Source organism: Alosa alosa, chromosome 11, assembly GCF_017589495.1.
Source record: "Alosa alosa isolate M-15738 ecotype Scorff River chromosome 11, AALO_Geno_1.1, whole genome shotgun sequence".
NCBI classification, from domain to species: Eukaryota; Metazoa; Chordata; class Actinopteri; order Clupeiformes; family Clupeidae; genus Alosa; species Alosa alosa.
The window spans coordinates 11938918-11966488 of NC_063199.1; the positions used below are offsets into that span (position 1 = coordinate 11938918).

Consider the following 27571-nt stretch of genomic DNA (forward strand, 5'->3'; position numbering starts at 1 on the left):
CAATTAACAATTCTCTCAGCAGACTGTTACTATGTGGCTCTCAGAGACAATTCATAGAAAAAGTATTGCATATGTGGGGTTTAGCATAAATGTGACTCATTTCTGAATGTTGCCCTTTGAAATTAAATATACAAGCATTGCTTCTGATATGACCTGTCCCTACAAAGACAACTGTTTCCATGATCCAGCTCAGATTTGATCTGTTCCATGCGATTCTATTCAAGTTTAATCATTCTAATCTAGATGGACTCATCATAACCTACCTGTATACTTGAAACACGGCTTCACATAAAAATTGACGTTTGAATGAAGCTTAAAGCGCAGCCTCTGTAATGCAGTACTGTAAAAATGTGAGACCACAAATACATTTGCACTCACAAAAATGTATGCCTTGCCTGCCATTTTAGAGCACTAACTCTACATACATACAATACACTGCATATTTACAAGCACACTTTTGATCTCAGGTTATGAGCATACATGCTATAGCATGTATAGCATGCTATAGAGTCTGACATCAGGCAAGCTGTTCCTTCATCTGAAGATGCCTCCCCTCTGAGGACCCAAATGTCTCAGGGTGAATCTTCTGACAAATGAAGGCTGAAAGACAAAAGCACCAGGGCCCTCGTTAGGCACATACTCGTTGCCCCAGTCCAGGCGCGCGGTGATATGCTGTTTGATGTTACTCATGGAGTCGTGGGTCAGATGGCCCACCAGAACCTGCTGCCGCAGCTCCAGAATCTCATTCATCACGTGCCACAGCCGATGGAACAGATCCCCCTCATTTCTCTGCAGAGAGAGAGAGAGAGAGACAGACAGAGAGAGAGAGAAAACACAATGATCTGAAATGCGAAACCTCTCCAACATAAATTGAAATACATTTATACACTTCATACTTGTTCCATATTTTGAGCACATCGGACAGGCTTGCTTTTATCTTTACTCACTAAGAACATTTATCTGCTGCACAGCAGCATAGATAACATGCAGCTGCCACATCAGTGTGGCAGCATGACAAACAGATTTCTGAGGTGAAGAGAACGTTGCCTCAGCCTCCACGGCTCTGCTGCCTGGAGCACTGTGCCACTCACCACATAGAGCTGCTTCCACATGATGCCCCAGTCCCTCAAGGTCACCGTCATCTCTGTGATGACAGAGTCCTCCATTGGTATGACCGTTTCAAACTGCCTGTGGGATGGGAAAAGAGCTTTGTCATACCTTTCTCTGGAAGCTTTGCGCCCATCACAAAATTCTGCCTGACAAAGGGTGTACAATTCTTACTTTTGGGACAAAATCTACATTTTAGCCAACACCAGAGCACAGGCTTTTGTTCTTACCCTTTGTTCTTGATATGAGCATTCTTCAAATGGATGTAACAGCTTGGAAAAATTCCCTGTGGAATAGAGATCGAATTAAATACAGTTTGATCAATAATTCATAAGGAAGCTGGCAATTCACTGATATATAATGAATAATAATGGAAATACACTTAAAGACCCCATTACATTAAACATTATTATGACCATATTTGAGTTGAGCACTTTTTGTATGCTGCATGTTCTGTCAACAAAACATGTCTCAGGCTAATTAGGATACTACAGATTTACAGGCCAAACATTGACCATGTTCACAATAGTTATCTAGAACAGCATGTATTGTCTGAATGTTTTAAATAATTTGAATGTTTTTATAAAAGTGTATATTATATAACACTGAAGGATCTGACAGAAAAAATATTCCAATGTGTACTATACATTCTAATATATGCTAACGACAAAATACTCACCTTAGTAGTTGGATTCTTAATTATAAATCCTCTATACCAGCCTATAGGAACAAAATATTTCATTTTTACAACAGGGTATTCGATGATATATTTATTATTTGTATGTTGCTTTCTGCAGAATAAGAGTACAACTCATCAATGCTGGGACAGACTAGCCTCTGAATTCACCAGTGCTGTGTGAATTCACACTTTAAAATGTCTTGTATTAAGTGCCATGACATCACAAACACACTGCCATTTTCATTCTTTACTTGCCTTCACATTTCTCCAGAATCTGCACGGTGTCTCCAATCTCAAGTGGTAGGCCATACTGCACCAGTCCCCTGAAGTTAGCCAGCACTAAAACAGACAAAACAAGGCTCAAGAGTCAGTAGGCCAACTTTTGCACCTGTGTGCTGTGCATCTAATTCATCTCGGAAGTTATAACTGAGGAAAAAAACACCATATAAAAACTACTGTCATATCATTGCATTGTGAAAACATTAAGCCAATCTGGTGACTTATTACGCCCCACTTCAACTGAACAGGCTCGCCCTAAGCTTAAGTACCACTTATGACTCCAAAGTTGTCTGCAAGCAGAGGTGCTAGAAAATAGGACAGTGATGTTTGTATTACCGGTAACTAGAAGTCTGATGAATGTTTCAAACCATAAATGCAAGGCTGCTTACTCATATGACAAACATTACTATCAATCTCTTACTCTTTCTGTGTCTAAATCCTCCCAAGAGAGAAGACATATGAATTCAATTTCAAATCTCTCATATACCCACTTTAACTGTGATACAAGCTTCATTTGAAAGTTTGCAAACATGCATTGTTTTAAAAGCCGAACACAATGTCTTAATATACCTGTGGGTAAAACAGAGATTTGGCACTTGATCTTATCTTGAACATGCAAGGCTTTTTGTGCATGCAGATGCAACATCACCACAGCAGACATCCACCTGCATTGCATTCACACACAATGCATGACATAAAAGTAAACTACACACAAAGTTTGAGTCAAATAGAAAGCAATTAGTGTGTGTGGTGATTAAATCATGTCTTCTCAGCCAGCAATCTCATTTTCTACAGGAACAAAACCAGTGTAGTGAGAGTCTGCAACCATGAACCCGGTAATCCAAGAACTGCTGTTCAAGAGGAGAGAGAAGCAAAAACTGCCAACAGCTTTCAAAACAGCAGAGTGCCTCCAGCAACTAGTCTCTGACTTATCTGCATTTGCATTTGCAGACAAAACACTGATAGATGCCATGTGGTGCTCAGATGCTGAGTTTACAAGATTCTCAATATGACTGGTTTTGCACTTTGTTCCAAATAGATAGATAGATAGATACTTTATTGATCCCCAGGGGAAATTCAAGGTCTCAGTAGCATACAGACAACACACACACATTCACTAACAGCAGAAAAAGTAATTAAAAGTATATAATATAAAAACACAACTAAGCAATAAGGACAGTAAAAGATAAAGAATATACTAAATATACTAAAATACAAATTATACTAACACTTAATCTAAATCAATTCTAAAAACAGTATCCACATAGTGGTGATTAATCAATCAAGAGGCGCTTGCAATGACTGAGGCAGGGACTGAGCCTGTGATTCTCTGTGCATAGTAATCTAGCGGCCTTATACAAAATGAATGAACAAGCAGTACAACCTGTAAATGGCCTAGTCATGCTCAGAACCAGTCATGTTCATCTTCCATCGTATACAGTTTGGACAGGCTGGGAATAATACTATTTAAGATATGTCCAAACATGGCCTCAAAGACAAGACAATTTTGGAAGTATAAAAATGAAGAAAAATCAAAGGTGAAAAAATTAAAAACACAATTTAACAAAAATATGTCTTCATCAGTTTAGCTAGTTCCCTGGAATGTTGGGGTAGACCATGTTTTAAAAATGATTTTTGGACGGCCTGCATCATTGTACTCCTTGCCAGAGTGTTCATCAGTTTAGCTAGTTCGGGTAAAAAAGACAATTCCAAGGTGCTCTGGCGAGAACTCTGGATTTCCAGGGTAAAACTACAGACCAACTTTGAGCAAAATCTGAGATGGTGCAGCAATCATAGTCCTGGATTGCATCTGATTTGACATGGTACCTGTGTATCGTGGCAGATACTGAAGAACCATAAGAACAGGGCCCTTAGTTTCTCTCTTTTTAATCTGATGTGTGGAACCCATAAATGAATTACATTTTGTTGCCAGACCTGAACGCCTAAATATCAGGCATGTTTTTAAGGTTCTTCTCATAAGAACAAATACAGAACAACACATACTGATGATGGAGGAGGATCTCTTGACACCAACGTGATAAAAAAAAAAGTGGCACAGTCAAGAGGAAGCACAAAGAGCTGTTAATTAAACAGGATCTTTGAGGCATCCACTCCCAAACCAATATCCTAGACAATATTTAAATGACTCCTAGACTCCCAGGTGTGTCTTTATTCCTGGTGGCCAAACTGAAACTGTGGTGAATTATGGTCAATTGTTTCTTTGAGGGTTGAAAAAAGTTCACAAAATCAAACCAAATGGAATGGAATGGAATGGAATGGAACATTTCCCTAAATAAGCAGGCTAAATACGTACACTCTTTTTACTTGTTGATGCTGCTATGTTTCATAGACAGATATAGAAAATCCTTAAGGGTTCCCAAACTTTCAAGAATCACTCAATATGTTCTACTAGAATACAAAGTCACTGAAAGGATACCTGCAGATGTCTCAATAGTGATGTCTGTCATTCCAGACCCACCCCCTTAATGCCTATGATGGATAAGTCCACATGTCAATACCACAGAGATTACTGGATACACCTCAAGATATACCACAAGACATTCTCACTATGCCCATGACCCAATGGCAATATAACAGGATTCTTCAGCTCTACTTAGGCCTATTTGCTGGTGTCTCTAAGTTTGTCTATATGCCATCTTCAGCCCTACTTCTGAAGCCTGTGTGCCTCAGGCGTAATCACTGACTTTTTCATCAGATAACTCTGTTAAAGCTCATTTGAGTAGCCATCCGCAAAAAACAAAATCCAACAGAAGTGATGGGGTGAATTTAGCTACAAAGCCATTGCTTTGTACCATTGCCCTTGTGTGTCCCAAGTATGTGTAACATGGTCTCACGAAATTATATAAACTACAAATTATGTCTTAAAGTCACTCATTCATCACAGTCAGTAAATTGAACTATTATTGAAGCACAAGAGCACCATATGGGAAAAGCTGCCAGGAAGAGAGGCAGAGAGGGCCAGTCTGACATATCTGACTTTATCTCAGCACAACTGTTCTGTACTGTGTGATAAGCATGACCTTGCAATTGACAGCAATAAAATAACACAACATAACTAATTATGCATACATTAACATCATGATTCACTCTCTTTCTTTCTCTCTCTCTCTCACACACACACACACACACAATGCTAGCATCATTACATAAAGCCCTTAAAAACAAGACCATGTAACTGTTTTAAAGACACATTGACCAAATTCTTTAACTAATTACCATATGGCAAAGCTCCACTACAAAATATACAAATGCTGCCACAAACTTAATGAAATAATTGGAGGACGAAAGTGTTCTGTGTCCATCTGTTCATATAAGGAAGCTACTGGCATTAAGGGGAGCAGGGCCTTCTGCACACAACACAGACGTGTGAACAGTTTTACATAAGAGTTCTTTGATACATTTTCTCTCAGCTCAGTAATACACCCTGTTAGCAACACAGGTAATCAGATATAAAGCAGAGAGAACATATTTTACTAAATACTGCCTGTATTTGTGTTTGAGTATTTACAAGTGTATGGTTGTGTGTTTGTGTGTGTGTGTTGGAATCCTCTTCTTTCGACATCTGTATAACTTTCTCATGACACCTATAAACAGCATTATAATTTCCATAGAGCCAACTATAAGCCTAAATACACATAGGAAACAGACAGCATAAGTATGTACTGTATGAAAGCCTATACATCAAAAGCAAAGTGTCCCCACCTCCCTGTGAACATATGAGCACACCAACCCATCTCTGCTTATTAATAATGGGAAATCTTGCTGCAGTGAGTTGCAGATCCCATCAGCCTCTGCTTGCAATCCAACCCATATCTGATCTTCAGTCTAAAAATACACATAAAGGTATGGTGTGTGGTGGTGAAGATTTTTGGTTGACAAAAATGCCTTTGAACTTACAATGACACTTTTACCAACTCAGGCATCAGAAATAAATAGTATTTCCAAATATGACTGTACAATTTACACACACAGTTTACACAGTTATTTCAGACAGTTCTATAAATTGGATACAAGGTATCTGGGCAGAAAACATAGAACAGTCGCCTGTCTTTCAGATCTCATTACTGCTGGTCTAGAACAAAAACAATGCCAATAAAACTGCCTATAGTTTGATTTTGTTGAGCTGGTTTATTAGCGATAGTTATTTTGATAGCATAGATGTACATATGCAAGGCCTGGAGAGTGTGGGCAATGACCTTACACAGCTTGAGGTGCATGAAATACATATTTTTAAATTCACGGCAAAAAGATTTCAGAATTACATCACCATTGTAGGTGTCAAGACATATTATTTTTAGACTACAAAAACAGCAAAAGTGCACCTTGAAACACAATCTGCTCCAGAACCACAGTGGAGATGGTTCAACCCTCCCCCTGCCAACCATTCTTCCTCCCTGACTTAGTCCTACTGACATCTTCTGCACTGGTGTTGACAAATGTCTTCTATCTGTGTAATTCACCTGATCTAAAGGTATTCATGGATCAGAACAGATCTAAAAGGTCATGCAAAATAGTCTGTAGGAAAAGACCACACAAACACCGCACAAAAACAATGGAAGAGCATGACATGTCTAAACAGACCTCAATATAACGGCAATTTCCAATGAATCATAACTTGAAAAGAAAAAAGGCCTATGCTTAACCCCCAATACATGACACCTTTCATTTATTTATTGATTTCGAATGTGCCCTGCAATTAGGCTTGAACAAAGGGTCCCTGGTCACATGTTGACAATTTAAAGGCTACTTAAGAGTAGCCTATTTCTAAATAAATTAAAATATTCTGCATCGAAGCACAAAGATTACAGTGTTACAATAGTCTACCAGGGTGAAAATGGTAGACTAAACAGAAAACAGCCCATTTGGCTAGCCCACATATCATCTGTAGCATAGGCTACCCTTCGAAATCGGAAGGTTGTATTGTTTATTTGGTGATACGTCTTAAAACTGTCGATGACTGTTACCTAATAAAGACTATACTCAACCTGACCAGCTGCAATAGCCTACCACCAATCAATTACACTAGCCTAATCCACCTGGTGTGATTAATTCTACAGTCACCAACAGAGTAGACAACCAATTAAGATAGACTAATTGGGTAATCAAATTAATTTTCGGAAATAGCCGAAATGAAAAATAAACCTACCAACGCCATATTTCTCTTGCTCGGTGGGCACCCACATTTTGAAGCGAAATGAATAGCCTGGGAAATATCATGCCATGTAGAGTTCCTCAAATGCATGAGGTTAGTCCATTTTACAATCGCAGCATCGTCTACTGTATTGTCCTGAATGCAAATACCGAGAGGTGTAAACTACAGTGCAGTGTGTTCCCTACCCTGCGTGCGCGAGGATTGTGGGAGATGAAGTACAGTCAGTGCAAAACACTGCAAATCCCACAACCTGGTAAAAACACAGTTTATGATTGGACAATAACGAGTCACGTGTGTGTTACTTTGCTGCAGACATGGCTGCCTCTCTGGAGGGGAGTCAGGCAGGTAAGCTAACTAATTAAGTCAAGGCTCTACATAAGATTCAACGAAGATCAGCTTTGTACATTACAATGGCTAGCGTTTTGGTGTCTGTGGGTTTTGTTTGGGGATCCAATCTTATTGATATAGACTAAGGCTGTGACCATGGTCATTATTTTCGACTCCGTTACTTGGGAAACCATAGGCTAAGCATTCCTACAACCGTACAGTGCATGACTGGGTGTCTGACAGGAGAGGATACACTTTGTTACATGTTAAAAGTAATAGTCACATTTTGCTCCCTTCAGGTCATCTGGATTGTATTCTGGAGCCTCTGTCCTTTCCTGAGCAGCTCGCCTCCAGCTCTTACGACGCTAATAAAATGGTCACCTGTTTAATTTGCTCAGAGTCTTCACCATTATCAGAGAAGAATGCACTTCTTAAACATCTCGTCCTCGAACATAAAGTTGTAATAGCTGATGTTAGACTCATTGCAGACTTCTCACGGTAGGCCTACACTTCAGTTTAACCAGAAGTACCTCGGTGAATAGGCCTACTTCAATATCAATATGATGTCCATTGATACCATTGGGATCAATATGACCCTTTAAATGTGCTTTGTCTTTGTGTTTTAATAGCTATATGCTTTACTGGAGGAAACGATTTTCAGAGAGTCCCATTACAGATTTTTGTAGTGTGATCAAGACCAATTCCACGGGTCCTGTAGGTATGTAAGCCTGTTTTGACTCACATGCTTGTTGGCTGAGCATCACATGAAATAACTAGAACTCATAGGCTACTGCTACAAATACCGTAGTATGTTCATTCCCACTTCAATAAATGCATGCAATCTAAACATTATTTTAGACTTTTCACTTAGTATTGTAAATGTTTGACATAAGTTTGAGTCCAGTGTTGCACAGCATGAACACCACAATGTGCCCTGTATTTAATATAATTTGACATCCCAATGAAGTATCCTAAATGTTCAGTTGAATATAACTTGTCATACATTAATAAATAATCTAAACAGTTGATACAGAGCTGAATAACAATATGGGTGTTTGTTGTTATTATTTTAGACCAACAGGAAGAATACTACCTCCTTTGTGATGCTCTGCCAGAGGATAGAATTCTCAGGGAGCAGCTTCAGCAAAGACGGCTGGTCCGTATGCTCTTATTATATTAGGCTACCAGTTGTTTTACATTATTTATATTTGCATTAAAGTTCCACTCACCTATTAATAAAATGCTTTAAGATCATGTCATATATTGATTTTTTTTTCCTCAGGAGGAGGTGCTTGAACAGCAGCAGAAGGAAAGAGATGATTGTAACTTTCATCGTGTCTGCATGTTCTGCAGTGAAGAATTCACAGGAAATAGGTGGGCATAATAAAAATAATGTTTTTATTGAAATTGATTGGTTTAACTTATGACTGGAATGTCTACAGATTTTTTGTTGGGAGGCTACAGTAGACAGCAAAAGTAGCCACTCATTGCTTAAGGTTCAGCTTCTTTGATTTGCCACATAGACTCTGTACAGTATGTGTGTGTAATTAACATTGACCTGTAAAAAAGTTGTATACTTAACATATATCATCCCCATTGTAGGTCCACTCTGCTCAACCACATGGCCAAAGAGCACTCTTTCAGTGTGGGCTTGCCTGACAACATTGTGTACTGCACAGAGCTCCTTGACACGTTGGAAAGGAAACTTGACAAGTGAGCGTCTTGTCTGCTCAATCCAGCTCTACCAACCTTTGACTAAACTTAATGGGAGGAAAGAGGCTTATCTGAACTCGCATGTCTTTTCAGTTTGCAGTGTCTGTACTGTGAGAAAACCTTTCGAGACAAGACCACCTTGAAAGACCACATGAGGAAGAAACAACACCGTAGGATTAGTGCAAGCAATAACGACTACGACCGATTCTACATCATCAATTACCTGGCATGTATTTGCAATCATTTATTTCAAAATGAAGCTATTCATGATATTGAAGGGAGCTTTCAGTCAGATTCCATCAGAGCAGAAACTGTTGTTTTGTAGTATAGTTAATACATTATACATGTATTAGTCATATTTTAAAAGCCTCATTAGTGTGTGCATAACTTTAAAAGTATCAGATCTATAAACACACACACACACAAGGCAAATATCTCTTCTGTACTGTTTTGCATGCGTTGTCTTACAGATGTATAATGTGTATACATGTATAATAGTAACAGTTTAAGTAAATCTGCCATTTACCCTTTGCCTAACTTTGTTTATTTTTTCTGTCCAGGAACTTGGAAAAACATGGGAGGAAGTACAGTCTGAAGATGACCGTGAAATCTTAGCAGAAAATGACGAGTAAGCAGGGTGACTTAAGTCTACTCAAGTCTAGCTCTCACTTAAGTTTTCTCTTGTGTATTCCTAGCTTATGGCAAACTTATAGCAGTGAGGTTGTTTAAGGTTGTTTCCCTTTTTTGCAGTGACTGGTCGGACTGGCAGGCTCATCCAGTTTGTGCCGTGTGTCTATTCTGTGAGCAGCAGTCAGAAACCATGGAGAAGACCTACACACACATGCAGGTGAACTACAACCCCAGGCTTCAGGTATAGTGATATAACATTGTTGGTTTACTCTTGTTCATATTTTTACTTTTATTTCCAGGAAGCACATGGATTCAATCTGCATCAACTTAAAATGCAACTCAGTAAGTATAATTTGATAGAACTGTCCGGCAGACTTCATACCTTTTTTAGGACCTGGTGGCTCTCTCATTTGGACCTAACAACTACATTTATTAAACCATTACGTCCTTGTCTGAAAATGTACTGTTTCTGTGTCCTCCACAGATTTGACATTTTACCAGCAGGTAAAACTGGTCAACTTCATCCGCCGTGAAATCCATCAGTGCCGATGCTATGCCTGTCAGGAGAAATGTAGCTCCAAAGCTGATGTTCTTCTCCACATAGCAGATGCTGGTCATATCATGGCCCTCCCAGAGAGGTCCACTTGGGATCAACCTCAGTGAGTTAACTAGCACATAGGACTACATTTCATGAACGTATAAATCTACTCTTAAACCCTAAATATGATTTTAAGAACCAAACAAGTCAGTCACACAAAAGTCAGTCATTTCTGTATTGTGTGCTTGGGTGCATTAGCTTATGCAGGTGTCTCAACTATATAGCAGCTCCACGCATCTTCCTTTTTTTATGATAAAAATGATTTTTACGCAGTAAGAGTAATGAATGTCTTGATAGACACCCTGTGCCTTCCTTATCCAAAACTAACATATCTATAGATGAAGAAACACTGCTTGTTATTGTGAAGAACCAATTACATTGCATATCATATGAAACTGGTGATAGACTTGGTGAAAATGGCACAATAGTATCAATGTGGAAGTAGTCTCAATATAGGTTAGAATGAATGTACCGGTACTGTGAGAATCTTTAAGGTCAAAGGTTAGTTCTGATGAAATGACTAATGTGGACACGTTTTTTGATTCTCCAGGTATTACTTCCCCACCTATGAGAATGATGCTCTTCTCTGTGCCTTAACCGACAGTGATGATGAATCGGAGGAAGCAGATCATAGAGGGGGCATCCCGGTTATAGCTGAAGATATTTCCAACTTGGAGACCTTGAAACAAAGCAGTGTGCTGAAACACTTGCTGAAAGATAGGAATGGTCCCTGTTAGGCCTTAGGCCACTGACCTGGTCTCAAAAGAGGGCTCTACCTCTTAAAATCTGTTTCATATGTTCTATTGTATTTTTGTTGTAAATATTTAACACCAAAGTGTCTGAATAGGTTTCAGTACATTTCCCAATCTCCCCATGCATGACTTTTCCAAATGTTTTTCATGTGATGTTGCCACAGCAATGTCCAGAAAACAAAATGTTTGTGAAGTCACATTGCATATATGTGTGTGTTTTATAGGCACTTTATTACACTGTCTGTATTGAGAGCACAGATGGATCTTACTCAGCAACTTTGCCATATGGAGGCAACACCACAAATCACATGGCAGTTTTCTATTTTTGAACACGCCCAATACATATTTTAGTCGTTAGAAGATACCCTTGATTAATATCATTGTGAATATGTAAGTTTCGAACAAAACAACTATAAAATACAGGAATTTCATTATAAATGCTCATTGAGTATGAAGTATTTATTGGGATTTACTCCAGGAATGTGTTTGGGTGTATGTTTCTAAGCACAATAAGAATACAAATGAATCCAAAACAGCATGATTGTTGTGATAGTGCTAGATTACATCTAAATTGATGCATTATTTCCAAAAACACTCTATAACTGGTCCAGTAAGATTTATGGACTTATGTTTTTAAAAGAGCACGTGCTGTACATAGGTCTGTAATGGGGTTATTTGTCTTGCTTGGTGTTTGGTGTTGAAGTGACATGCTGCGTAGTTTTTCCCAGTGCCACCTGACGTATTGAAGAGCCAAACTGGAGCGTACTAAGAGTTTCAACCATGTTTCGTGCATCTGGACTTACGTTCACAAACACACAAGCCTGAGATACACACACACAAAAGACAGAGAAAGATAATACAAAATTCTGTGTTATAAAATCAACAAACTATTGTGTCTGGAATGCATGCTTGTAAGGTTGTATCCGGTTTCTTACCTTGGCATCTCCACAAAGGCATGGCTGAAGCAGATGTGTGAGTTTTGAATTTCGGAAAGGCACATGAATGGCATTGCATTTCAGTGCACTGAAAACCTAATGGACAAAGAACACCATGTTGCACTATTACCTCACATGAAAACAACTGGATCTTAACACCACAGTGCCATCTACCAGTTTCAAAGTGAAAATGTATTCAAGGCAATCTCACTGCAGTAGGTTACCATTTAGTGAACCATCGCAGAAAACATTCTCAAGAGGAATTCTTTAATAGTTAAAAATATTAGAGACAGATGTTTACACAAACGCAGGTGATAAATCAGTAAAACCGTAGATCCAGTACATGAGTGTATGTGGTTATGGTGGAGTGTCCTATGTGTTTGTACCTGTCCTAATGCTGTGAGGGACTTGTTGATGGCTGCTGCCTCCACTAGGCGCTGCCCTTTGGCCTCGGTCTTGGAGATGCGCTCAGAACCAGCCAAGTCACACAGGGTCAGTGTCCCTTGAGAGATGACCCCAGAGATGCTGTCTGCCCCAAGCACGGTCAAGGTGAGGATGAGGTGAGAGCGAGAGCTGAACAACAGAATTAAAGGGACGGTGAACACAGGGACAGTACAAGAACCAGGAAATTACAATAAATATGTGTTTTACAATAATCATGTCAGCAACAGCATAATACATACAGTAAATAAATACATTTGAGTCTATAAATATTTATGTAACAGTTAAATGCAAGATCTCAAAGTACCTCTCAATATTCATTTTGGTAGATGCTATCTTTCTGTTCTTTTCACCCATCTCCATGACATGCAATATGTCATCCTCAGTCTTAACTTCAACTTGTGTCAAACCTGGAACAGTGACAGATTTTCCTTGGGTACGAATGTCCAGATGATTACTTGGGTCCTTTGCCAGAAGGTCATTCAGGCTGTCATTGTAGATCTCTAACATGGATACCTAAACATGGATTTGACTATTAATATGAAGATTTCTAAATTAATTCTTTCTGAATCTTATTTCCAATAACCATTTGTACCTTAAAAGACACCCACCTTTAGAGTATATGTTACTTTTTCTCTGTTTTTGCATATAGACAGCAACTCTCTGACAGACCTGAAAGATTCAGTATGTAAACAATCGTATGTAACATAACAAAAATGTTGTCACACTGCTTACATACATATTGTACAATACAGAACCACAAGCAAAATCGATGCTATTTTGCCACTGTCCCCAAAGATAAAAATTGTTAATAAGATGTCACACAGATGATAGCCCTTGGGGACATAGCTGTTTAAGCCACAGGGATTTTAACACACCACATAAATAACAGAGGAAACCTGAACTACAAGTAACCTGAGCTGTGACTTTGACACCTAAGTGTGCTAATCACATATTGATGCACAGCGTTCAAGTGTCCTGTTCAAATGACAAACAATTAGTCTCATCATTAGACTTCAATATTAAACAGGGAGAACTATTCTAACATGGACCCCACATACAGTAAACAACATACACCTAGAATAACAGGTTGCTAACCCTACGTAAGGCTGAAGAACACAAATGTACGCTACCTTATATTAACTCCTGGACTGTTTTTAGGTCCCATCATTGTGTATGTCTTCCCAGAGCCTGTCTGGCCATAGGCTAGGATGCATACATTATATCCGTCAACACAAGAAGTTATGATGGGTAGGGTGCCCTCAAATACTTGTTCCTGTAAGTAAACACCTTCAGTCAAGTACTTCCACACTCCCATCGTAAAGAATGTAAGGATATTTAGTTCATGAAAATATATATACAATATCCATGTTAAATAAGCAATGTTAAAATATATTGCTAAAGCATAAAAACCTTCATATTTTCCTTTTCTATATTGTCAACTGACCTGAGTAGAGTTTGGTGAATAGACCCTATCAAAGTTAAATTTCTTCTTGCCTCCTTTCTGAATGACTGCAATCTCCTGTTCAGATGGCACCTCCACACAGGAGTTTGCTGTAGCATTACCTCGACATCTGCAGAATACCCGGATGTTCCCTTGAAGCTCTAGAAGTTTATTGTACAAAGTTTTTCTCTCCAGGGCCTCTTTCATGTAAAGGGAGCGAAGCTCCTCTTGCTCCTTAACCCTGTGCTGCTCTGCTTCAGTCATTTTCTCCACCAGCTCCCTCAACTGCTTGAAATGATTCTGCAAATCCACCAACATGTGACGCACAGTGGAGCTCAGATGCTTGTTGGAGACGTTCAACTCGTGAGTCAAACGGCTGACTTGTCGAAGGTGCTCCAGATCTACAGAGGGTTTAGGGGGCACCTTGGCTGGCACTTCGGTGGACCTTCGGTTCAACAAGGCTCGGATTTTCTCACTGGCCTCTTGTTTGTCAGCTTCAAGTTCAGCTACTCGCTGGTTCAATTGGTGGACCAAATCAGCAAGGTACTCGGAATCTCGATTTAAGTAGCTGTTCCTCTGGAAAAGTTTCTCTAGCTCATTCTCTTTTGTGTAAAGTTTTTGTTTGAGGTCTTCAATTATCTTGTCCTTTTCCAAATGGCTCCTTGAAGAGGCACAAAGTCAAGTTACAACAACAGTATGGCCAGTAATACTGACATTTTTGCTTTGAGGTAATTTTTGTTTCTGCATACCGGAAAGAATTCAGCTCTGAAAAATGTTGTGCTTTGCTGGAGGACTGAAAAAGGCTGTTACCAAATATAGTGAGGTAGACAGACATGACCTCATCAGGATCATAGTTGCACAGCCTGAGTGCTGCTGTTATCTCTTTCTTGTCCACCAGACCAGGAAGAGTATCCTGTCAAGGGGGAAAAAATCAAGAAAATTAATTAATTAAGCAATTAACAGTTATATGGCTCTGCAAGAGTAACAGTATGCATTTTGCAACATTTTCAAGCTTTTACCATAATTCTTTTCACACTCTGTTTGACAAAATCAATGTCCATCTCCCACTGTAGAGGTAATAAGAGCCACAGTCCTGACTGAATATCATAGTATCTGCAGATGTTCACCTTTTCCTGAGTTAGAAAAGAAAGTGTCACCGTCATGTTCCCAGACAGTTCAAGCAAGTGAAATGACAACGGCACAAAGCTGATTTATAGGATGTGCTGCATTCTACAATATTCCAGCAGAATCCATATTGGCTGATGTGTGTTTTCACATTGCCTCAGTGAGAGGAAAAATAAGAAATATGTTGTTAACCGATGGTACAAGATCACAAATGGTACAAGTAGGCCATAAGAGTCATAAGTTAAGCTGATATAATATAACATTTATTTTGTGAACATAACTAGCAGTAAATATTTGATTTCAGATTACCGGTAATGCCCAAAATGTGTCAAAAATGTATGAGAAACCTCAAACATATATGTCATGACAGTCCCCTTTCCCTGAATGTAGACCACACCAGCTCGGTCATTATCAGCCACAGACGTTGTATTGTTTACATTGTGGCTATTGACGGGATCCTCAGCTTGATCCATCACCTGTAAAAAAACATCACTTAGGACTACTTAAAAGTGCTACATACACACAACATAAAAGAAGGCAATAATAACATAATGACCTCCTTTTCCCCACGTATAAATCTTCCTTGGTCATACCACTCCGTTGGAAAAGGAACAAGTCCCTGAGATAAAAGGCGAGATGAGAGAATTTCAATAAATGCAGAAAAAGACTACAGGCTAGAATTAGAACTAGCACTTGCAAATGTTAAGAATCAGTTCAAATTAGTTCAATTCCAGCTGCATTAGGGACAAGTTGTAGTAAACATCTTAGCCTTTCTTCTTGTTACCTTTGACTCATCAACATACATTCTGTGGCCATGTTGGCTAAGGCAGCTGTAGAGGATGCCATTCCGGTGTAAAAAACTCTCAAAAGCCAGTGGAACTTCCTCGTTGTCTACTGATTCCTTGCACAAGACAAGAAAGCAGTAATTGTTTAAAATAAATAAATATATAAATAAACATAATAATTATGTTTGCTTCTTCTGCACCATACAAGTGCCCAACTACTACTACTATAGGGTGAAATGTTCTACCCCCTAACATACAAATTTTTTTTTTTTTAAATGACACCCTTCTACTAAACAAAAATGTGTGATGACTGATATGAAACGATATGGTCTTGACTTGAAATACCTTATTACTATAACCACGAGAGAACTATTGAAAGTCCATCAAATCACATTTTGCCATGAAGCCTGTTGCAAATTAACGTACAGTAAAATAAATGTTGTGTGATGCCTGCGTCTGGCGAAAACTGTTTGCTTATATGCATAAGCCACATTTCACTTCTTAATAACATTTCTCAATACCCCTACATTTGTTCAACTGGGATTATTGTATTAGGTTACGGCTATTATCACCACAACTCAGCATGGAACATGGAAACAAAGTAGATAAAGTAAAGCACAGAACATTACATAAGACGTTTTGAAACTCTTCTCAATCTCCTCAGGATCTTCACTTTCCTCCCTTCCCGACATACTTGCAGTGCTGGAATCTACATCAACCATAACACTAGGTGGATTCTCCTGAAATATTGACATGGGTGTTACTAGTGTTACGTTAAACACATTCATATATCTAGCAAGGGTATCTTAACTGTAGTATGTAAAATCATCCATTTCTGAGAAGCCTTAGGATAAACAAAATCAATGTTGGAAAGAAGATGAAGCCTACTTGGAACTCAGTACTGCACATGTCCTCCTTGGGTGCATCAGCAGGTACTGGGCTTGTCTCAGACTTGGGCATTTGTTTGAGGGAGCCTTCTGTATCCTCTGTGTTCCTCTCTGCAGATTCCACATGCTTCTCTTTCAGCACAGGAGGATTCTCAGGGGGAAGCGCACCGTCCTGTCCGTCTCTTGGCTGCCCCGCACCTCCTCCTCCTGGACACGATGTGGACTGGGCAGCATCCTCTCTCTTCGGTTCTAGTAGAACTTCTTCTGCTACGTCTCCACTTGGATCACTGACAGAGGCCCCGCTACCCATTGTAGATTAACAGTAGTCCACAGTGTAGGTGGGCAGTGTTAAGACACACAGGCAGTCCTTGAGAGGTAGATGGTGTCTGCACATCACTCTTCTACACTCACAGTCCAGTCTGTTGTGCCTATTTAACTCAAGGCGGTGGGGTGACAAGCATGTTACAGGTGACTTGGTAAACTGATCTGCACATGCCTCGTGAAAACAGGACAAGTAGGGGAGGTGCATAGTAACGCAGATGTTGGTCTAACTAAACTATCCAAGGTTTACTGGTTTAACATGACACAAGTAAGACTGTGCTGATTGTTTCTCTGACCCTAAAAATAAAGGCAAAATTTGAAATGATATATATATTCAATCAAAAGAACAGGCAAAAGGTAGTGCTCGCTAATACTGCATTGTCATAGACATGTCCAGATGATCCTGTGAACAGTGCGACTAGTATGAAATGGATACCACAGGCTAACAAACACAGCTCCAATAAGAGGAGGAGCTTTAATATAAGTATGGGAAGCTGTATCTTCCCTACTCTGCAACAGTGTTTGCCGCTAAGAGGATCTGAACAAACTAAATGTAGCATTTCATAAGTATTTTCCTGCAATACATAAAAAAGTCTGGGTATCCTTGATGGATGTAGCACAATTAAAGCTTTAATATTATAAGGCACTTCAATGACAGGCAGAAGTCGGTGCATAGCTGCAGAGATCTAAATGTAGATCACTTTAGGAGATCATTACAATAACTGTGAATGGCAGTAACTTCTTTACATCAGATTCCAGACAAAACACAACACACACAGTATTAAGTTATAATCATCAGTAACGCGTCTCACATTCAGACTTCCACACTAACGTGTACAGTAACCATGTGTAACCAAGCAGCTGGTAAATGTAATATTAATGACAAACAGGAAAAACATGGTGTGGAATTTTGTTGCACTGTAAGCTACTGTAAGATTAAACTTCCTCATTGAAACAATGACCTTTGTGCTGTTAGTATCTTGCTCTAGTGTCAGAAACACAACCCAACCTAATCTCATCCAAGAATCACTTTCAAGTTTCTCCTTCGGTTACAGCAATAATAACACAGCAGGATAAACAAAAGTAAAGTCGTTTGTCATCAACTGTGGGCTATATGTACACAAAATAAAAAATCTTAAACACAAAATTTAACAACATTTTAGTGCATATTATTTTGAATGTGATTTGTCATTTGTATGTGAATGACTGTGAATCATTCTGTACTTTCATTTTCCAACTTTCCAAATAGTGTAATTATATTGTGGATAGACATCATCTTTTTGGACTATGAGAGATCTATAACTGGAATTCAAATCCTTTCCGGTTCAAAGCCACATTTGCTGTAGCTGAGATCTGGAGTGTGAAAAGAGTCAAGGATGAACACAAATATTGAAACAAATGCTAAGAAAACAATTTATGAACAAAACACAGTAAAAATTGTTTTCAAATAAAATTGTATATCATCTGATAAAAAAGAAACATTATAATAACAATCAATTATAATCAAATGAATATCCTTTTTTTTAATTATATCCAATGTGCAATGCTGATGGTAAAAAAATGTAGACCCTCCTCTAAGATTTAACCAATTTGAAGCCTTGGCCAGTGTCCAGAACAACAGGTGGAAACCAGGTGAGTTTAATCTTCCTGAGACACTTCAGAAATAGGTTGCACATCCAGAAGAGATTCAGCCTGGTTGACCAATGGGCCAGCTGCACCACTGGGTAGGTGAGCCGTGGGAAGTTCACTCTCCAGTGGTTGGCCACATCACTCCCAGTGGGCAAGTGAAGCTCGTAGTCCCCCCAGTTTCTGGAGAGGCCGTAGACTGCCTTGACTATGCGGCCCCTTTCTGTCCAGCGGATGGCGCTGCCGGGGTTACAGTTGAACTCCACCCACTCGGCGGTGAAGTCCCCGAGCTGCGGTGCGTTCTGCACCTCCACGTCCGAGCTGTGGGTGAGCTCTGCACCCTGGACCGCCACGTAGACATCCTCCACCCGGCGCGCTTTCACCCACGGTAACGAGTTCTCAGTGTCCAAGACGAGGATTAGCCGAGAGCAGCTGCCCGTGTTCTTCTCTCTCCAGAAGGCCAGAATCTCCTCCAGCCGCAGGGTCTCTCCCCCTGATCACAACAACAACAACAACAACAACACAAAACACTCATGTCAGTCAACAATGCCAGTCACATACAGCTGCTGTAATCTGACTGCTGAGGTAATCCCTTTAACTAATCTGATATTAACTAATCTACCATTTTCTATTAGCCTCTTATTAGAGCTCAATCAAGAATCGAGTGAAGTGGAAAAATTAAACTGGGGTGGCAGTGCATAGTGTGTGTTTGCAGTGAATGACGCAGATTTACAAAAAGAATGTGATAGTGGAAATGCTAATGCTAAGGAAAGCTAATGAGGAAGTTCATAAGCTTTCCTGTTCAGTCAAGTTGTTTAGGTACACTTGCAGGTCTTAACTCATCTCAAGGTGCCACATCCCAGATAGCAAAATCAGATTGGCAGATAGCGGACCGTTGGAGGTATGCTGCCGGTGGCGTGCCACTTGTGGTCCGCCGTTGGACCACCATCTCTTTAAATTTAACTTGTCATGAATATTAAGAAAAGTTAATAAAATTATATATGGAGTATAACTGAACAAATAAAAAACAATTTTAGACCAATAGTGGCAAACTATTGGTTACTTGTCAGCACAACTTACTTGGACACACTGTTGACAGAAGAGGCCTGAGGAGGATTACACGCCAGTACTGTCACTGATTTACTTGGAGTCACTAGTTCAGTCTCAAAAAGCCCTGCTTGCCAGTCCCAAATGTAAATAAAAAGAGCACATGCAGTATAGTGCAGTATTTGTATTTCTTTTAGTTATGAATGCTGTACCTGCAAGGGCCCAGTCTCCGCTGTAGTGTGTGTGTCCACTGTAGAACACCACATATGTGTCGTGGCGTGGACCGTCAGCTGTGGTGCTCTCCAGGAAGGCACACAGCTTGGCCTGCAAGCCCTGCAGAGTCAGGCCGCTGGTGGAGTAGTCACAGCCAAACGTGTCGATCATGTGGTGGGAGAAGAAGCGCTGGGCGTGGTTTAGCATGGCCGTGGAGCGCAGGTTCAGCGCTTGCACCTGGTCAGGGGGCAGGAGAATGGGCTGGCCATCTGGACTGCAGCATGGAGGGAGGGGGAATGAGGGAGAGGGCATCAAAAGTTAAATACAACATGACAGACTTATAAACCACAGTTGGGTCCATAAATATTAGGACACAATTTTTGTAATTTTGCATCAGTAGAGTGGATCTGAAACAGATCACTCTAGTGATTTTGCATCACTAGAGTGGATCTGAAACAAAGCATTCAACATGTGCCTGAAGTGTAGACTTTCAGCTCTAATCCAAGGGTTTGAACAAAAATTGCAAAAGTGTTCAGGAATTACAGCCATTATATACATGGTCACCTCATTTCTAAATGGCTAAATTTTTTTTATTAGAAATAGCTGACTGACAAGCAGTTTCAAGGTCAACTGTGACCTGCGTCCTCATTACTCCATGACTCATTAAGCACACAAGAAGTCTGGAGTTCTTTCCAAGCATTGGCATTTATAGCTGTGCATTGGAACTCGCTGCAGTCCATCGAGGTTGGTGAGTGAAATAGGCCAGAATACGGCTGTAGCAGGAAGCATGTGACATGTAGCAGAAACTTTAGGACTTGCCAAATCAACTATTTGCTCCATTCTTAAAGCAACACCAAATAACTTTTCCTCTGTCGCATTTGTTTATCCAGCACTGGCTTTGGAAATAAGACAAGGTAGAATATGTTGGAATAGGTAGATAGATAGGTATAGATAGATAGATAGATAGAGATACTTTATTGATCCTCAAGGGGAAATTCAAGGGTCTCAAGTAGCATACAGAAATAACACACAACATGCACTTACAGCAGAAATAGTAAACATAAGTATAAACATATAACTAAACTCCACTGTACAATAAAGACAGTAGAAGATAAGACAGATAAGAAAACTAACAAAACTAAATACACTATACAAGTTAAATTAAGAAAGTCCAATGTGCTTGAGGGTGATCAAGCATAAGGCGGCTTGTAGTGACAGGGCGGGACTGGTGAGGTGCTAAAGGGAGTGAGTGTCATGGTGAAGGTGCAAACAGTAGTCCAACCATAGTCCTTAGTTATGTGTGCCTGGCAAGGTGCTCAAGAGAGTGAGTGTCATGGTGGAGGTGCAAAAAGGTAGTCCAACATTAGTCCAACAGTGCAACAGTGCAAGAGTAAGGTCTAGAGACCAGCATAAATAATATAGACAAATAGGAGAGTAAAGTGTAATGTAGACAAGGTAAAATAAAAACTAATAAAAACTATTACAGAATCTCCGTGTGGTTGTCGAGTGAGGGGTGGGGGCTTGTAGAGTTCACAAGATCACGAGATATGGCCTTAGAATATATGCTGCAGCTGCCTGTCACAGCTGCTGATTGTTTACAAAGTGTAGCCTATGCATTATGTAGGCTAAAGAAGAAAAATATATTGTCGTGAATAAACACATTTTATCTGTTTTAACCTACAGTATTTGTATGTAGCAGAATAAACACATTTATCTGTTTTTCTATGGAACCCCAAATCTGGTTATGGAACCCCAAATCTGAGTTGGAGAGAGAGCATGCACAAACTTTATGGTAGGCTACCAGCCAATTTAGTAGGCTAACTTAAGACTTCAAGGCCATCATATACAACGTTTTTAAGCAACAAACAAAATACTAACATAACAGTGAAGTGGTTAGTTTTTTTCATGGTTTATTTTTTTTCCAAAAGCATCCTCTCCCCATGTGTCTATTGCATTTCACGTAAGGATGGGAACAAAGTTGGGTTTTCTTAGTTTGCATTTTTCTCTAGGCATATTTATGCTCAACAAATATCAAAGCGAGCTCATCTGTGAGGTCATGAGAAGGCTATCAATGAACAGAAAACCGTGTTGGCTAACAATTTATTAAATACTCCTGTTATTGTCGTCAACAAGCGTCGCTGTAGGCTACTGCATTCTCAAGCCTTCTGCTTATGATGATTCAGTCTTTTGAATTACGTTTGGCCTTGCCATGCAGTTGTAGGCTACAAGCGTGTCTCTTTGCCGTTCCTTCATGTGTTCCATCAAAATGTTGTATGCCCTCATGGACAGTAGCTCCGTGATGTCTGCATCTTTCCAGGTCGGATATTTTCTGGACAGCACTATGCCACTCCATCATAACACTGACATGTAAGTCAGATCTAACCACATGGACGCACGAAAGAAACGTCACCGACACGCCCTCTCACTAGGTGTGAATTTTAACCGCATGTTCTATGCTTTGTTCAGACACAGCACATTTCCGAAGGAAATACTGGGGGGGGTGTAGAACAACCGGCTAAATTCGGACTTCCATGACCGCTTATGTCATTCAGATATACGGCCCCACCGTTTAACATCCGCAGAACCTCCGGTCTTACACGTATGTCTGAAAGCGCTTATATAGGGTTGCAAAGGGGCGGAAAATTTCCTGTAAATTTCTGGAAAATTTCCGGAAACTTACCATGGGAAGTTAAGCTGGGGAATTTTGGAAATATTCCAAATTGGAAACTTTCATGGAATTAAAGGAAATTATGGGAATTAATGGGAATTTACGGAAATGAACATGGAATTTTGGGTAATTCATACAAACTGTTTCATATACAAACATTAACATTTTGTTTCGTAATAAGCAATATGATTTGTATGTTCGGATTTTTGCTTAGCTTAGCATACAAAGCTAGCTAGCATGCTAGCGGGGATCCCATTCTCTGCCTATGGTTTACTAGTGTGCTAAACTAGCAACACTGAACTGCCCAAGATACACTACACCACTCAACAACAAAATCCGATTGGTTGGAACATTTTTTCCCCATGCATATGAACGCACCATAGATTTCTAGCAGCCTATGCCAATTGCTGTGTGCATGTGATTGACATATGTGCAGGGTAGAAATTTGACTGAAATTGCATTAAATCAGGTTGTTTTAACTAATATTATGCTGCAAGATGGGGTTTTGTCCGCTACATTTAAGTTCCCTGTTATAGACTAACTTGCCATATTAAAAAACAACCCAGTTTATTCCCATTAATTCCCGTTTATTCCTGTTAATTCCCATATATTCCCGTTAATTCCCATGGAAAGTTTCCAACTTTGAAAATTCCCGGAATTTTGCAACCCTACGCTTATATATATATATATATATATACATACAAACAACACACACACACACATATTGTTTGTAGATACACACACAAGTTTGCACAGAGGCAGTCATTCATAATCATTATAAACATAATACTTAAAATGTATGTTCTGCATTTTGTGTGAGGTCCTTGAATGTCTACAGTGTGTCCATCAGTGACTGGGGCTCTACAAGGAATTTTAAGCCCCCTGAGAAGTTTCACTCCAACTCACCCCAACCCCCACCCCAGATTGTTCAAGGTTAGGACCCTAGAACTTATACTCATCTTTCATGCCCTTTTGGCTCTGATGGTGAAGTCAATTGTAGTCAAATTTATTTATAGCAGTATTGAATGAGTACTATTGTTACATGATGTAAGTGTGAACAATGGTGCCAAGTCAGATTCCTTGTGCACATAGGCTTGGCTTTGGTGAATAAAGATATTCAGTTACATTACAAGGGTCTCTGAGCGATTCGAGGATCCCATTTTCCCGGATAAATTCTGAATAGTGAGTGAGTGACATATTAGACTGTTTAAGTTCTCGTGGTATGCATTATTTAGAGTTGTGCCTTTCATCTGTCTCATAGGATGTGGGTGAAATTTATCTAAACTGCCAGGTCCACAATCAATAACAAATAAATCTATAGCACTCACACACACACACACACACACACACACACACTGCATGCAAGTTTGTACTTGGTTCCAGCTGCTTATTTATGCCTCATGCAGTGGTAGTGACATCTTAAGAGCTGTACTGCCTCATCCTGCTAATGCCTGCTTCACAAACACTGGGACAGGAATACATCCACAACAGAACTAAAACAAGACATGTCAATGTGTCCCACCTGCAGTAGTTGGTGGGGATGACCACAGCATAGCCCACTGAAGTCCCTCCAAGACAGCTGCCAAGCTCATGAAAGAGACCATGGGCCAAAGACTCCAGAGGCAAAACCAGCAAGAGCAGACTAATGTAGAGACTGTTGGATGGCTGCAGGACAGAGGCATTAGTATTATGAAATAATTCAACAGATATAATTTGATGCAGTGTTCCGCCTAAAATAGTAAGAGCAGTGAGCTTTAGTGCATCTGACATTATTGCTTACCTGCCATGAGAGGGCCCCAAGGATAATAGTGGACACAACGCTGAAGATGACCAAGCGCTGTGAAATGAGGCAGAAGTGTCGCATCCCTTTCGACGCCATGACCCTGTCCAGGCTGCTCATGTCTGACCTCTGTCCTGAGAGCACTCTCTGACAGTCGCTCAGCTTACTATGGAATCCCCAGAGTGTGACGATTAACACCACGTGGCAGATCACCCAAAACAGCCCAAATATAAAGAATCCAGGGATGAGCAGGTACCACAGATCCAGGTGTCCGAGCTTAACGGCAGCCAGCAAAAAGAATGCAACCTCCACGGCGAGTAATGGCAGCAGTGAGAGCCTGCGCCACAGACCTGCCCGCAGCAGCAGTGGCTGCCAGCGCTCCATGGCAGACTGGCCACTGAAGTAGACGTCCAGCAGTGGCTGGCAGACGAGACGCACAAAGAAGCACGCCAAGGCAAACGGATTGGTGGACATGTTCAGGGATTTAAAAAACACAGTTGCATTGATGGCCACAAAACAGATTGTATTGGGGAGGGCCAGGAAAGACTTTGTCCGGAGCGCCACAAGCAGCACACCCAGCGCTACCGACAGAACACCAACACATGCAGATTCATCAATAAGCAGAATAGTGCTGGCAACGGTGAAGCCAGTCAGCTCCAGGACTTCATAAGATGTGAGGAAGATGAAATTGGGTTTAGTGTTGCCACAGATTCTTTCCAAAAGTGCCCACATAGTAAATATGACTACACTTGCCACAAGTAAGTAATTGGTGGCTTCCTCTTTAACATCTATCTCAGGGGAAGGGTTATTGAGAAAACACAGAAGGCCGAGCAGAAATCCAAACCAGATATGGAAGAGGCTAAGACTGACACCCTCCATACTGAAATAATAATAAAAAATACTTGCTATTCCAAGGACAAAGAGCCCCAAAATCAAAATAACCAGAACAATTGATTCTGCAGTCCTCTCCCACCGAGCATAAAGCCCAAGACATATAGCCACAAACAGACTGAGATTGGATAGGTAGCCCAGGCAGCGTACAGAAGTCCACATACTTACATCTTTAACAACTTCCTTGAACCTAGTCACTGCTGCATACAGACAGTGACTAATGCAATACTTCAGTAACCTGCACATCTCGACACTAAAACACTCGACCTCCCTGAATAATGTGAATAGGACTCAGGTATTTTGGGGTAACTGTCCCCTGAAATAAATGTGTGAACACTTGCCAAAGATTCCCTCACAGCTGTAAATACGATCTCATTTTAAACACTTCTAACAACTCAGACACAGACCAATTCTAAGGCCATGGAATCTTGGTAGAGTTGTCTACGACATTTAGTTAAATAGCAAACCATCTTAACCTTATGTAAACATAAGCAGCGAGGTAGCTAGCTAGCTAGCTTCTCGTCGGACTCAGCTACATTATGTAAACTTCAGACAAGTGGCACGAGAAATATAGTCATGTTAATAATTTGAGACAATCACCGTGATGCCGAGGTGAATGTAACGTCAGTTACCATGAGTTACTTCAATGACAACCCAACAATAACTTTTATGACAGATCACAAGTCACTTGCAAACTAACTTACTTCTACGTTGACTAACTTTGCTAGGGACAGCTAACGTTAAATGCTAATATAACATAACGTTGCACAGCTAACAGTAGTGAACACTAGATATATTTTCCATAGGAAAATCTGAGTTACAAAAGACCCAGAAAACTGATAATTTACTCAATGCATACATAAACCCTAAGTAATATAATCTGGCACTTGTTTAAAAAGCCCAGTCACCGTTTTAAAATAAATTGATAAAGCTAGCTAGCTAGCTAGCTTGACACCTTACGTCAAAGACTGCAAGTACCGAGTAGATCAGAAAATGTGTAAACTTAAATGTCAGTCATTGATTTGCAATCTCGCAAGCAAGATTATTTCACTGAGATAATTTAAAGAATGTAGCAGAGTCAGCGTGTCAAGAAATCACTCGGTCTGTTGCAAATCTATCCGCTTTGAGTGAGTTCAAAACTTTATCCCCGTCTCTGTCAAAGTAAACTACGGCATGTCTTTTCAAACAAACCGAATTTTCACACTTAAGCGTTACAGCTATTGGTGTTCACGGACAACTGCAGCAAACATGCGGTCTTAGCTTGAGATAGTCTGAATCCTTGGCTTAGGTCTATCGAACTTCTATCAGGATTCAGACTATATGAAATGTCAGATAACATATTTGCAAAGTGCAACATAGCTTTTTGGAAAATATTTATTTCATTTTGTTATGGAACCAATTACAGGACAACATTCAGTGTTCCACCTCTTCCCATTCTTACTTTTCAGCAAAATAGTACCTACAGGACAATCTCATTAAGCACACGTTGGAAACAGATGATTAGTTATTAAGTGTCAATGACATTTTAAATTATTATGTAATAATAATAATAATAATAATAATATAATAATAATAATAATAATAATAATAGTAATAATAATAATAGACTTAGTTATGGTGAGAGGGATCCACATAAAAGAGCATTCAGGTTCTGTCAAGGGATGGCCATATAGGCTACAGCTTGGAATTACAGGGAGAAGAAGACTGTATCTACAATACTGTTAATACTGCAGACCTTCACTCTTTTCATTCAACACAGTTAGTTATATAGCATATCACTGTAGGCCTACCACCAAAAACAACCAATGTCACAAGGCCCCGTTTTCCAAGTCTGAGATGAAGTTAAGTGCAAAATACACAACCATTTAGTCCTCAAAACAGGTCTACCGCAAGTAAGCAATAAACAGAATAGACTACATATGAATTCTTTCTTATTCGACCTAATTGTTGAGTTGACACCTGCACTAAGAAAAATTAAATCATTTTACTTCCAATATATAATAAAGATTTCGATTAGTAAAACATTTGAGGAATCAAAAATGAAACAACATACCTTACATAGCAGTTGAAATTGCACTATACGGATAATTGTATTAACAGTAAACAGCATTTTTTTATCACTTGCTTCAATTAACAGATCAAAAGCAATG

At 39.8% G+C, this 27571-nt stretch overlaps 4 protein-coding genes across 5 annotated transcripts in view; 1 reads left to right on the top strand and 3 right to left on the bottom strand.

The window, feature by feature from the left end:
- dock4 (dedicator of cytokinesis 4) overlaps positions 1–7418 on the bottom strand; it is a gene marked incomplete in the record, with an annotated part of 29691 nt that extends 22273 nt beyond the window's left edge. Inside the window, 6 exon segments of the mRNA XM_048256836.1 lie at positions 641–789; positions 1092–1188; positions 1338–1393; positions 1787–1827; positions 2042–2125; positions 7233–7418. Coding sequence (XP_048112793.1) covers positions 641–789; positions 1092–1188; positions 1338–1393; positions 1787–1827; positions 2042–2125; positions 7233–7269 — 464 coding nt within the window.
- A 62-nt stretch (positions 7419–7480) lies between these two features.
- On the top strand, positions 7481–11320 carry znf277 (zinc finger protein 277). The gene is made up of 12 exons (XM_048256837.1): positions 7481–7583; positions 7865–8063; positions 8195–8283; positions 8639–8721; positions 8848–8939; positions 9168–9278; positions 9372–9504; positions 9839–9906; positions 10029–10125; positions 10208–10250; positions 10393–10567; positions 11057–11320. The coding sequence occupies exons 1-12, from the start codon at positions 7553–7555 to the stop codon at positions 11241–11243; spliced, it is 1308 nt and encodes a 435-aa protein (XP_048112794.1). The 5' UTR covers positions 7481–7552; the 3' UTR covers positions 11244–11320.
- Positions 11321–11851: 531 nt separating this feature from the next.
- Positions 11852–17208, bottom strand: LOC125303438 (kinesin-like protein klp-3). The gene is made up of 13 exons (XM_048257198.1): positions 16877–17208; positions 16618–16728; positions 15988–16104; positions 15551–15679; positions 15098–15211; positions 14828–14991; positions 14082–14739; positions 13768–13910; positions 13246–13306; positions 12942–13150; positions 12580–12766; positions 12194–12289; positions 11852–12079 (listed from the first exon to the last, which is right to left on the bottom strand). Exons 1-13 carry the CDS (start codon positions 17183–17185, stop codon positions 11930–11932), a joined length of 2448 nt encoding a protein of 815 aa, XP_048113155.1. The 5' UTR covers positions 17186–17208; the 3' UTR covers positions 11852–11929.
- A 592-nt stretch (positions 17209–17800) lies between these two features.
- Positions 17801–26984, bottom strand: tmem168b (transmembrane protein 168b). 2 transcript variants are annotated; one of them, XM_048256742.1, is made up of 5 exons: positions 24787–26984; positions 24531–24696; positions 24273–24415; positions 20082–20356; positions 17801–19315 (listed from the first exon to the last, which is right to left on the bottom strand). In XM_048256742.1, the coding sequence occupies exons 1-5, from the start codon at positions 25665–25667 to the stop codon at positions 18771–18773; spliced, it is 2010 nt and encodes a 669-aa protein (XP_048112699.1). In that variant the 5' UTR covers positions 25668–26984; the 3' UTR covers positions 17801–18770. The 2 variants fall into 2 exon arrangements, with proteins under 2 accessions (XP_048112699.1, XP_048112698.1); XM_048256741.1 differs by having other exon boundaries at positions 24531–26984.
- Between the last annotated feature and the right edge of the window lie 587 nt (positions 26985–27571).